The 13,150-nt window shown below is 38.5% G+C and overlaps 1 protein-coding gene across 1 annotated transcript; it reads right to left on the bottom strand.

The window, feature by feature from the left end:
• Positions 1 to 6,079: 6,079 nt before the first annotated feature.
• Positions 6,080 to 6,643, bottom strand: LOC142433578 (dual specificity protein phosphatase 18-like). The gene has a single exon (XM_075538411.1). The coding sequence runs from the start codon at positions 6,641 to 6,643 to the stop codon at positions 6,080 to 6,082; it is 564 nt and encodes a 187-aa protein (XP_075394526.1).
• Between the last annotated feature and the right edge of the window lie 6,507 nt (positions 6,644 to 13,150).

Raw genomic sequence — 13,150 nt, forward strand, 5'->3', positions numbered from 1 at the left:
TTTTTATTCTGTATCTATTTTTAAGCCCTAATATAAGCATAGACAATCATTTTCTCTTGTTCTTGCTGTCTGCATGATACACTATTTTTCATCTTGTTGATTTTAATTTTTGGTATTTAAAAAAATGAAACATATCTCCTGTATGGTATATATATAGATTTTATTTATTTATTTCCTCAAGCCTTTATATTAGGAGGTAATACAGATAATCATATCATTCCATAGTTCAATCGCATCAAGCAGTATTGCGCCATTGTTACCATAATCAGTTTCCAAACATTCTCTTTCTTGTGGAACTCCTTGAAACCATCTCCTCTGCTCTCCCCCAGTGTATCCTCCAGGAACCCTTATTCTACTTGCTGTCTCTATAGGTTCATCAATCCTGGTTCTCATATACTGAAAACCAGAAAAAACATATAACACAAATTCAAGAAGGCTAGACCCAATCACAAAATACAGCAGAGATAAACCCCAATATGAAGGAAAATAAAAGGAAAGAAAACCTCAGAAAATGTTGAAAACCAGATCAGGCCCAACATGCAGACAGGTGGGGAATCAATTGACAATTGTGCATTGATCTATTTCCCCATCATCCTATGTAAATATATTTGCATATGCACATGCCTGTTGACAAGCCACATGGAGACAGGCTGATGACAGTCAGAGCCTCAGAGCTGGAGAAGTCACGGGGGGACCCCTGCCAGTGCTGAGATGCTTATATCACTATTGGATCCACAAGACGTTCCACCACCGGCCTGTGATCTTCCTGCATTCAGCATCATTGCGTATGTTTTGTGAGTCTGAAGAGAAATTTATAGATTGGTATCAGACAAATGGACTAATACTGGACTTACAGAATTGATCTGGACTGGGCTGGGATGTTTCCTCAATATTCAATTGCTCTTGTATATAAAGTTCTGTCTTATGCACATGTGATTGTCTATGAATTTGTTTCTCAAGTCTACCCACACTAACACACTTGTCATCTCTCCTCTGGCTTTTTACTAATCATGGATTTTATTAACATCTTACCATTTTACCTGCAAACCTTGGACTCATTGACCTCTGCAACCGGCAATGGATGACCACCCCTACAGTAAAGTGAGTCTGGAGAAACCTCCAGCCTGTCAGTTGACTGATGGATTTGCCTCCCTCTAAAACTATTTGATTCATATCTTTGAAATTAATCTCTATGAATATAAATGAATGTCTATATAATACATTCCCAAACTTATTTGACCTCAGTCCCTTTACAGAAAAAAAATGTAAGTGCCCCTTAAGCAAATAAAGACATTTGTACTATAACCCATTATTCAGGATAACATGTATGTACCTACTTTTGCTGCCCCTTGATCATTCCAGTGTCCTCCACGCTGATCTTTTTGAATATCTATCTATGTGAATTTCTATATCCATCCCCATTCCCAATGTCTATGTATGTATGTATGTATGTATGTATGTATGTATGTATGTATCTATTTATCTATATCTATCATCTATCTATCTCTATCTAACGAATTCACTGGTTTTCTTTCTCTAAAGTTCCCAGTCTATGACAAACAGTTTAGCCAATTTTGGATTAGAAATATGATATTTAAATTTTCATTATAGCTGACCATGCCAGAAATCCCAACCAAGTGATTTAGGGAGGGAGTCTTGGGTCACAAGGATGTAATTGAATGAATGACGAGATCACCCATGTGGGCAATCAATCAAGCAATTCATGAAGCCTCAATACAAATTCTGCATTTAATAACATTGATAGCAAACATTGATAAGAGGATGTTAACTCTAGCCTGACCTCACTGAAGTAGACATTGGGTGCGTCACATTTGTTATCCTTCTATGTACTTTTTCCTGTGTATCTCTGCATTTAGATGATTTGGATATCTCCTTTTTGCGTATAAAAGAAAAGGTTTCTGTAAGTATAATAGCTTTCAGTGAGATTAGTCCTAGCAAATCATTGAAACTGATGATGGTTTGGGGACAATATCTTCACTCATTCTCATATGGCTAACAGGGTAGATTTTCAAATATTCTCTCCAATTCTGAAGGTTTTATTTTTATTTTTATAGCATACTTTATGCCCAAAACGTTAGTATTTATGAAGCAAAATATATCTATTTTGCCATTTGTTGCCCATGCTTTCAATATTATAGCTAGCACCCTATTGTCAAATAAAAAGTCATAAATGTTTGCCCCTATCTTTACTTTTTAGAGTTTTATTGATTTAGCTTATACGTTAATGTCCTTTGTGCATTCCAAATTATTTTTTGTGTATAATGTGAAGTACATATTAAACTTCATTCTTTTGTAAGTGGCGGTCCAGTTGTCCTTCTACCATTTGTTAAAACACAACCTTTCTTCTTTGAATCAAATGTAGACACCCTTGTTGAAAATCACTTGGTTATAGATGTATGTACTTGAATAATAATGTTGGAAATACATATATATTAAAAGCTGCATAAAGAATATTCATACATCACATCAAAATTTGGAAGAAGGATATATGCTTTGTATTGGGGGTCATTTCTCCTACCAAGACACTAATGAGGATAGTGCCAGAGCACACTGGTTTATCTGACCAGTGAGTAGAACCTAGATACAGGATATCAAGGAGCAGGGCATGCTTAGAAAATCAGTAATGGCCTTGAACCCAGAAAATGTGACAGTTGCTATATGTGCCGATCACTCTGACTCCAGAGTTGTTTTAAATTGGTCCCAGGGCGACGATAACTGCCTTGCATGCTCAATGCGGCTTTGGTTCGGCAGATCTGGGAGCGTAGTCTGCATGGTTGTCTTCCCTGCAATTCTAACACTTCTTTTGTTTTCTTATTTTTAGCAACTCTACTTCACATTGACATTGAATAACTGTTTGAGGATCATTTACTATCTTGGGAGGTATGTGGTGGAATGAATATTGACTCAATGTTGGCAAATCAACTGGGAATTTTTCCCTCTTTTTTTTTATTTCCTAAAATAAGCTCCAAGCTTCATCATGATGATCTAGTCTAATGTTATAAGAGTAAGAAGAGCTCCCACATAATGAATAGGTTTCTATGGAGACTCAAGGGGGCATATTTGTAAACACATTCAGATAAGAAAGAAATCAGAAAATAGAACTAATATTCTATCTTTGCTTATTTGGGGGGATGGTGAAAAGTCAGAGTGAAAAAAATGGTCTTTTTTTTTTTACTGATGACTGTATAAGAAAAGACTCTGATAATTAAATATTTTAATTAAGAGTATTATTTTCCCTACAAAATTGATCCACATACACCTATGATCTCAATTTCTCCTTGGTAATATACTATCCTTACTCTGTTTCCTACATTCATTTATATACATTTTTACTATACCTGCATGTGTTAGCTACTCTGCCCTTCACTCTAAATGAATCCATAAAATTTTGACTCCGTGAAAATGTCTACTTATACTTCAACAGAAATTGAAATGAGATAAAAATCCTATAAATTGTGATTTCCTGTCCACTGGTAAGCAGTTGTAAATGCACATGTTTAGAATTTGAGCCATTAGAAATACGTTGATAAATCTATAATAGATTGTTATATGAATTTAGTTTCAGCACGAACATACTGTGCTAGTCTGTGTAGACGAGAGAAACAAATTCATAAACGCACATATGTGTATAAGAAAGAAGTTTATATACAAGAGCAATTGAATATGGAGGAACCATCCCATCCCAGTCCAAATCAAGTCCAAAAGTCTGCTTTTAGTCCATATGTCCAATACCAGTCTATAAAGTCTTCTTCAGACTCACAAAACACAAGCAATGACACCGAATGCAGGAAGATTACAGGACAGTGGGTGGGACGTATTGTGGATCCAGTGGCATTGTAAGCTATGTGGCTTTTTCAGCTCCAGAGGTCTGCGTCAGGGTAGGTCTATGTGGCTTCCACTAGGGGATGTCTCACAGAGTATGAACCCAGACACAGTGTGTTTCCCGCCGCCAAGAAGGATTTCCCAGATTTCTTAGAATCCTTAGGTGAAAGCATGCCTACATAGATCTCTCATTAGCTATGACCTGATTGACAGACTACACTCCACCCCTTCACTCTTAATCCTAGCAAGTCCCAAATCGACACCAGATTATGTAAAACTACCACACATACTGAATTCTTTCAAATTGCAATATATGAGTGAAACTTAAATATCTCCTAATTTATGTGATGCCTTTCAAATTCACACTTTTATTTTGCATTTCCAATTGCTTTCGTTTGTAAAGCCCTTAAATACAAGTCTTATAACTAAGGAATTAATTAACTTATTTGAAGAAATAGTATCACCAATTTTAAATAGTTATGCTTTTTGATTCTATGACAATGCTAGAGTGTCCAATACAAATACTTAAACAATTGCTTTAAAATACTAGATGAAATGACATTTGAAAAGTACTTTACAACAGTTTCAAATTCTTTACAGATGAATATATAATGAAATTAACAATATATGCTTTTAAAAATTGTAATTGCTATTTGATCGAAAGCTTACAGAGTTAATGCGTTTTTCCATAAACAATTCATATACATTTTTGTCTTGTGATATTGATTGCATTAATCCTTCTTTCTTATCCATTCCTGCTTTCTGAGCTTCTTATACCTTAGAAAATGCTGCCCCTTTAATTTCATGTGGTTGATTGCTTAAGATGTGTATAGCTTCAAATTATATGACTACCTATTTTTTGACTGAGAACTGAACCATGGGCATGAATTCATTACCAATTCTGAAGGTTGACTAAGGACCATAGCCTCAGGTGTTCAACTAGTCTGTGAGAAATTCTCTTATTTTGAATTTTTGTTCCCATCTCGTCTACACCTCCTCTATGAATGACCGTCTAATATGATCCCTTTCAGAGTGGTAAGTAGTGATAACCAGGCACCATATAGCGCTGGTTTCATAGGTATGGACTTTAAGTTCCATATTGTTGATTGTTTTCACATGTCATTGATTTTCTGGAAGTCAGCCAGAATATTTTCTCAGTAATTCTAATAAATATTCTTCAGTCTTCATCTTCCTTGTCTTCACAAAGTATTTGATTCTCTGAGCATATATTATGAGAGATTCCTTTACCTTGAATTTTGTCTTATTTATCTAGTTTTCATGTGTCTTTGATTTTCTGGAAGTCATCAGTAATTTTTCTCACTAATTCTAATATTTTTCAGTCCCAATCTGACTAGTCTTTAAAGCAGCACTTGAGCCTTCTGACCATACATTATGAAAGATTCTTTCCCACTGGATTCTACCTTAGTTATCTAGTGCTGCAAACTTAAATATTATGAGAATTTTACACAAATATTCTCACAGTTTAGGAGGTTAGACATTCTAATTCCGAACTCAGGATCTAGGGGAAAAGGTTCTCCCTGTGTTGACTCTGGAGGAAGGGCTTCGTCTGCTTTCCTTGGAGATCACGTGTGCAGGGACTTGGAGAGCACGTGTGCAGGTTCCCAGTGGAAGTCCTCCTGGTGCAATGCCGCACTCTGTTCCTGGTTTCCTTTGTTAGTAATATTGAGATCCCTGCTTTTCTGCTTGCTTCACTCTCCTTTTATCATGGGATAGAAGGTAGTACAGATTGCACCCCAGGGAAACTCCACTTATATGTATGAGGGATGGAGCCTGAATCATATCAGATTCTGTCATGGTGAATAATCACATAATTACATAAGACACAAACCACTGAGGAGCATGATCTAGACACGATAATGCAGACTTTTAGGTACATGGTCTTATTCATAAGAAATTTCTCACATAAAGTAATAAAATAGAACAATTTAAGTTCCACTTTAGCGGTATTTTTCCCACCCACCTTGCCACTCATTTCCACAAAACATAATGCATTGGTTTAAAAACCCAGATTGATTAATACATAAAACTTATTTCTTTTTTAAAAATCTTAAGGAATTTTTAAGCAATGCAATGTCCTTTGATTTTTTTACACTTAACAAGTTTTATTTTTACAGATACTAATTAATCGTGAACAACAGTTCCATTTTTGAACTGTTTCGAATTCAAGTTCAACTTTTGAATTGGAGTAAAGGTAGCTCTTACTGACAGCCATGGCTCACATCGGCACCATCAAACCGGCCTCCTCCATGTAGACATCAGGGATCATTCCCATCTTTGAGCTGATCATGTGTACGGTGTTCTTGTTACACAACTTGTACTCATAGAGGATTAACTGCTGCCAGAAGCCATTGTTGGGATGGATCTTGGGTCGGCAAGACTTGGTCCAAGTGTAGGCTTGCAGCAGCGACATGCAATGGTATTTCATGAGATAAGCAAAGCAGAGCGCTGCTGAGCGGCTAACCCCAGCGACACAGTGTAGCAGCGTGTGGCCTAGCTTCATTCCTACAGTATGAATATGATCCGCAACAGGGTCAAAGTAGTCGTAGAGGCTAGACCTGGGTGTGTCCTCCACGGGAATCTGCACATACTGGATGCCATCGTAGTACTTGTTCACTACCTCCACCGTTGCGTTGACAACTGAAGTGATATTAAACCTGGACAGCATGGCCTTGTTGTTAGCTGCTGCAGCATTACTGATAAATAAGCAGCTGGTGATCTGAGTTGGACACTCAACGGAGGACTGCTGTGAGGGACGGGGAGGGAGACGCTGAGGTTCCATCACCAAGGTCTCGGGTCTCAGGGTTTTCCTCGCACATCAGTTTGGAGCACCACTCTTTCAGGCAGGCGAGTTGAATCAGGCTGCAGCTGCACCAGGAAGTCTTAGGCAGGAGTCTGGAGGAGAGGGGGCTGAGATATACTGACCTGACATCACAATCCCCAACATCTGACGTTCTGGTTCCCATGGAAATGGCAGCGCTGCGAGGAAAGCCTTATTGGCTACTGTGCAGTGCCAGGCCTTCAGAAATACCCTCTGTTTTCCTCAAAAGAGTTTATTTCCCAGACCCAAATTCTCACTTTTCTTGACGCTTAAAAAAATAACTGTTGTGAGATTTTTATTTTATGCTTCAATTATAGATTCACACAAAACACAATGTCTTTTTAAAAAAAGTTTTAAGGACATAATTCATTTAACATAAAATTCGATAGCTTGAATATATTAAAAATTTAAATATCAAATACATTAAAGCGTCACAGAATTGCATTTTAGAACATTTTGTTCATAACCCTAAGAAAATTAATCTACATATTGTCCATATAGATTTACCTATCTTGAATTTCATATAAAGAAAACCATACCTCCCCAAAAAGAAAAACTACAACAATAATAACAAAATAAGATGCAGAGAAACCTTAATCCTAAAGAAATCAGAAAATGATTAAAATGAGAAGCCCTGGTAGCATAGTGTTTACAAGTTGGGCTGTTCACAGCAAAGACAAGTGTTGGAAATTACCAGCCACTCTTTTTAAAAAATAATTAAATACTTTTGGGGGAGGTTTTACATTTCTTATCATAATCCATACATTCATCCCTTGTGTCAAGCACATTTGCACATATGCTGCCATCATCATTTTCAAAGCATTTTCTTTCTACTTGAGCCCTTGATATCAACTCCTCATTATCCCCTCCCTCCCCCACCCACGCTCTGGTTGGGGAACCCCGATAGGTTATAGATTAGTATTTTCTTACATCGTCCTCTGTTGCCCTTCACCCACTTTTCTGTTGTTTGTCGCCCTGGGAGGAGGTAACATGTTGATCCTTGTGATCAATTCCCTTTTTCTCCCCCCACTTTCCCCTAATCTTCCTGGTATCTACTTTCATTATTGGCCCTGAGAGGTTTATCTGTCCTGGATTCCCTGTTGTGCATGTTCTGATCTACTCTGATTTGTAAGGTAGAATTGAGGTCATGATAGTGGGGGGAAGGAAAAATGAAAAAAACTAGAAGAAAGTGGTATGCTTAATCGATGTTATATGGTACCCTGAGGGGTTTATCTCTTCCTTGAGACCCTTCTGTGAGGTGATGTCAAAGTATGCACGGATGGACTTTGGGTTTTCAGTCCCCCCCCCCACACACACACGTTCACATTGGGTATGATTTTGTTCTGGGTCTTAAATGACTAATACCTGATCCCATCGATACCTCATGATCACACAGGCTGGTGTGCTTCTTCCATCTGGACTTTGTTGCTTCTGAGCCAAATGACCACCTGTTTATCTTCAAGCCTTTAATACCCCAGATGCTATAGCTGCGCACCATCAGTTTTCTTAACACATTTGCTTATGCACCCATTTTTTCTTCAGTGATCCTGTCGAGAAGGTGAGCATCACAGAATGCTGGATTATTACAAATAAGTTTTCTTGGGTTGAGAGAGTACTTGAGTCAGGCCCAATGTTCATCTGCAACTTTATTTTCTTATTTTTATTAATCATTTTATAGGGGGCTCATACAATGCTTACACATTCCATACCTACATCCACTGTGCCAAACACATTTGCAAATTTGTTGCCATCATCATTTTCAGAACATCTGCTTTCCACTCGAGCCCCTGGCATCAGCTCCTCATTTGTTTTCCCTCACTCCACGTTCCCCCCTCCCTCATGAACCCTTGATAATTTACAAGTCATTATTATTTTGACATATCTTACACTGTCCAACGTCTTTCTTCACTGACTTCTCTGTTAACCGACCTCCAGAGAGGAGCTTATATGTACATCCTTGTAATCGGTTCCCCCTTTCTACCCCACCTTCCCTCCACCCTCCCGGTATCACCACTCTCACCACTGGACCTGAGGGTTTCATTTAATTCATAGCATATAGATATAAGTACATGGATCTATTCCCCTCTTGTTATATATAAATATATTTACATGTGTACATGCCTGTATGTAGACCTCTAGAAACGTCCTTTGCCTCCTGGTTCTTTCCTTTATTTCCTTTTACTTTTCTTTTGTCCCACCAACACCTTCGGCCTTCATTTAGGTTTAGTGATTCCTTGCTGCCACATTGCCATTGATTAAGCGCCACTAAGCAACCTATACCCTACTCTCCCATGATTTTACTTCACTTGTTGTTCCTTTGTCCCTGGGTTGCCGGCCACCTTCCTTGCTCCAACCTCCCCTTCTCCTGTATCCCACTGGAACCATTGGTACCATTCATTTCATCTCCAAATTGTTTATCCTGCCTAACTTATCTAGATAGACATGCAGAGAAATTAATAAGCACAAAAACCAGGCAAAGCCAAGCAAAACAACAAAGGAAATCAAAACCAACAAAACCAAATAACAACAACAAAAGAAAGCCACAGACAAAAATGTAAAAGCCTATAAATAGTTCAAGGTCTGTTTGTACCTTTACAAGTGTTTTCCAGTCAAGTCTTATGGGGTGCCACACTGTCTCTTACATCTGCTTTTGGTATTCCCCAGGGATCATCACTTTGCTCCCCTTGCTGCTCTGTTGCATGCCTTTACTGTTTTGCCCCAGTCTGATGTGGTCAGATTGGTCATAATTCCTCCACTGTGTCTCCAGTGTTGTCCTCCATAGTGCTATGATTCAGTGAGGGACGTCATTTCTCGTGGTGGGGCCGGCCCTATTGTCCTGTCTGCGTTGTCTGCTCTAAGCAGAAATATCGTCCTTGGAGCTTGGTGAGCCAGGATGTGTTCCCCTCCCTCTCCTTGCTTCTTCATTTTCCTGTGGACTCTAATCAGAAGTGCTCCTCTCCCCTAGATGTAGCTTCAGTGCAGTCCTCTGAAGTGCATTCTTCTGCGAGGGGGGGGGGGATTTGGTCCCACAGTGGGGATTGGGGCTGGCCCTGCAGACCACTTCATTGGTTCCCTGGTACATGCTGGTTTGTTGCATTCATGTCTTGGCACAAGGATTGAAGCCTGGTCTCTCTCCCCCTCTCCTGCAGAGATATAATAAATACCCACCCCTTGGGTGAGATTGCGTCCTGCTCCCCTCCTACTCATGTCTTTTTATCTCTCTTTCTTTCCTCCTCCTTTTTAATTGGCTGCTTTATGCATCCCTAGATTGGGTTTGGTCACTGCCATAGTACCAGGACCTCACCCCAGGAATATATGCATATAGTAGCTTTTCCCCTATGCCCCATTTAATTTTAAGCTTACCTCAGTGGACTCATTTTGTACTTGTCCTTTTTGTGCTTGGCTTACTTTTTTTAGCATAATTTCCTCCAGTTCTTCCCATGCATGTGGCAATGTGCTTCATGCGTTCATCACTGCTTCTTAAGGATGCATAGTACTCCATTGTGTGTACGTACCACAGTTTTTTCATCCATTCGTCTGTTGATGGAAATTTGGGTTGTTTCCAACTCTTTTTGATTGTGAACTGTGCCTCAATGAATATTGCAGCACACATATCTAGCAGTAATTTCTTTCTTGCTTCTTCTGGGTACATGCCCAGTAGGGGGATTCCTGGGAAGTATGGTAGCTTGATTTCCATCTGTTTTAGATACAACCCCTCCAACACTTGTTACTTTAGGTTTTTTTGATTGGGCTATCACTGAGGGTGTTAGGTTGTGTCTCATGGTGTTTTAATTTGCATTTCTCTTGTGGCTAATGATTGGGAACATTTTCTCATATGTTTACTGGCCATTCAGATTTCAGCCCCTGTGAAACTTCTGTTCAGGTCCTTTGCCTACCTCCTTAGTGGGTAGTTAGTCTTATTCTCATTGTAAGCTTACCAAGCATTGTAGATTTTAGTGAGAAGGCTTTGTCTAATGTGTCATTGCTAAAGATGTTTTCCCAAACTGTGAACTTTCTTCTTAATGTCTTGGGAATTTCAGTCGAGGTGTAGAGGTGTTTTATCTACAGTATATTCTGCTTGTCAATTTGTGACTCCTCTGTATTTGTATTTTTCCCAATTTCTAATAGCCTACATATTCCCTGCACCAAGGTTCTCAGGTTTGTCCCAATTTCCTCATTAATGGCCCTAATAATTTGGAATTTTACCTCAAGGTCTATGATCCACCTTGAGTTTATTCTTGTGAATGGAGTGAGGAAAGGGTCTTGCTTCATTTTTCTGCAGGTAGATAACCATTTTTTCCAGCACCACTTATTGAAGAGGGCATATTCTTCTGATTTGATTATTTTTTTGGTCCTTATAAAAAAGCAGTTGTCTGTATGCTGATATTTTTATTTCTGGTTCTTCAGCTCTTTTCCATTGCTCTGAATATCTGTCCTTATACCAGCACCACACTGTTTTGACCACTGTGTCTGTATAATATGGGCTAAAGTTAGGAAGAGCAAGTCCTCCCACTTTGTCCATCTTTTTGAGGACTTCTCTGCTCATTCTGGGCTTCCTCTCCCTCTATATGAAGTTGGTAATCAGTGTTTCCAAGTCTTTGAAGAAGGATGATGGTATTCGTATCCGGATAGCATTAAATTTATATAGTGCCTAGGGCAGAACTGAAATCTTTACTATAGTGAGTCTTCCAATCCAAGATCATGAAATATTCTTCCATTTGTTGAGGTCACTATTGATTTCTTGTAATAGTGTTCTGTAGTTTTCCTCATACAAATCATTTGTGTTTTTAGTCAGGCATATCCCTAGATATTTCCATTTGTGCTTGGCTAGTCTAAAGGGTACTACTTTTTTAATTGCCTCTTCTGTGATCTTGTCTGATGTGCATATCAGTCCAATAGACTTCTGTTTGTTGATCTTGTATCCTGCCACTGTGCCACATTCCTGTATCATTTCCATCACTCCACTTGTGAAGTTATGGGGGTTTTCAATATATTATATCATATAGTCTGCAAATAACTATAGTTTTACCTCTTCCTTCTGGAGAAGAATATATTTGATGTCTTTTATTTGTCTTATGTGGCCAGCTAGGACCTCCAGTACGATGCTAAAGAAGAGTTGGGACAAGGGGCATCCTTGTTTGTTTCCCTTCTTCAGTGGAATTGTTTTCCTCTTTTCTCCATAAATTACTATGTTGGGTGTTGGTTCTTCATATATGGGTTGTATCTTTTTGAGTGTCTTAACAGGAATGGGTGTTGGATGTTGTCGAATGCTTTTCCTACATATATCAATATTATCATGTGGTTCTTAAATTTTTTCATGTAAATGTGGTGGATAATACTAATCGAATTTCATATGTTGAACCAACCCTATATCCCTGGTATGGATCCCACTTGTGATGGTGAATTATTTGTTCTATATACTTTTGTATTCTATTAGCCAATGTGTAGTTAAGGATTCTTGTGGGATCCTTGCCTGCTTTAGGTATCAGAGTTATACTAGCTTCATACAAAGAGTATAGAATTTTCCATCTTTCTATGTTCTGGAAGATTTTGTGTAGGATTGGTGTCAGTTCTTTCATGAATGCTTGGTAGATTTCTCTTGTGAAGCCATCTGGTCCTGGAGGTTTTTGGTTGGTAGTCATTTTTTAACCTTGTCTATTTCTTATATTGCTAGGATTCTGTTGAGTTTTCTAACATTCATTTGGAATAGTCTAAGGAGAGATTGTTTTTCCAAGTATTTGTCATGTCTTCAAGTTGTTGAATTCATAAGAGTTCAGGCCTTCAAAGTACTGTGTAATTATCCTTTTGATTTCAATAGGGTACCCTGTTTCATCCCTCATTACTTGCTATTGAAATTGCGTCCTTCCTATCTTTGTTTAGGTTTGCTAGCAGTCTATCAATTCTGTTAATCCTTTTAAATAACTAACTTTTAGCTGCATTAATTTTTTCCCATAATTTTCCTTGTTTTCCCTGTCCTGTATCTCTGCCTGATTTTTAACATTTCTTTCCTTTAGCTATTAGTAGGATTGCTCTGTTGACTCTGTCTAAGTGATGTAAGCTTTGTGCCAGCATAGCAACCATAAGTTTCTCTTCCTTTTTCATGTGTACATGTATTGCTATCATACTTCCCCTGATAAGTGCCTTTGCTATGACCCAAAAGTTTTGTTACATGGCATTTTCATTCCCATCTCTTGTCTGTGCCAATATCCTCCCCTTTTGCAATAGAGAGTTATTCATCACCCAACTGTTTGCCATCGTTTTTTCCCATCATCCTTTTTTTGATTTCCAACCTTATGGTATAGTGGTCAGAGAAAGAAGTCTGCATAATCTCTATGCGCTTTTATTTGATCAGGGTCCACGTGTGTCCCAGCATGTGGTCTATCTCTGCATATGTGCATTGTGGACTTGGAAGGAATGTGAATATTTTGCATTTAGGTGGACAGCTCTGAAAATATCTATGGGGTCGAC

Source organism: Tenrec ecaudatus, chromosome X (genome assembly GCF_050624435.1).
Source record: "Tenrec ecaudatus isolate mTenEca1 chromosome X, mTenEca1.hap1, whole genome shotgun sequence".
Taxonomy (NCBI): domain Eukaryota; kingdom Metazoa; phylum Chordata; class Mammalia; order Afrosoricida; family Tenrecidae; genus Tenrec; species Tenrec ecaudatus.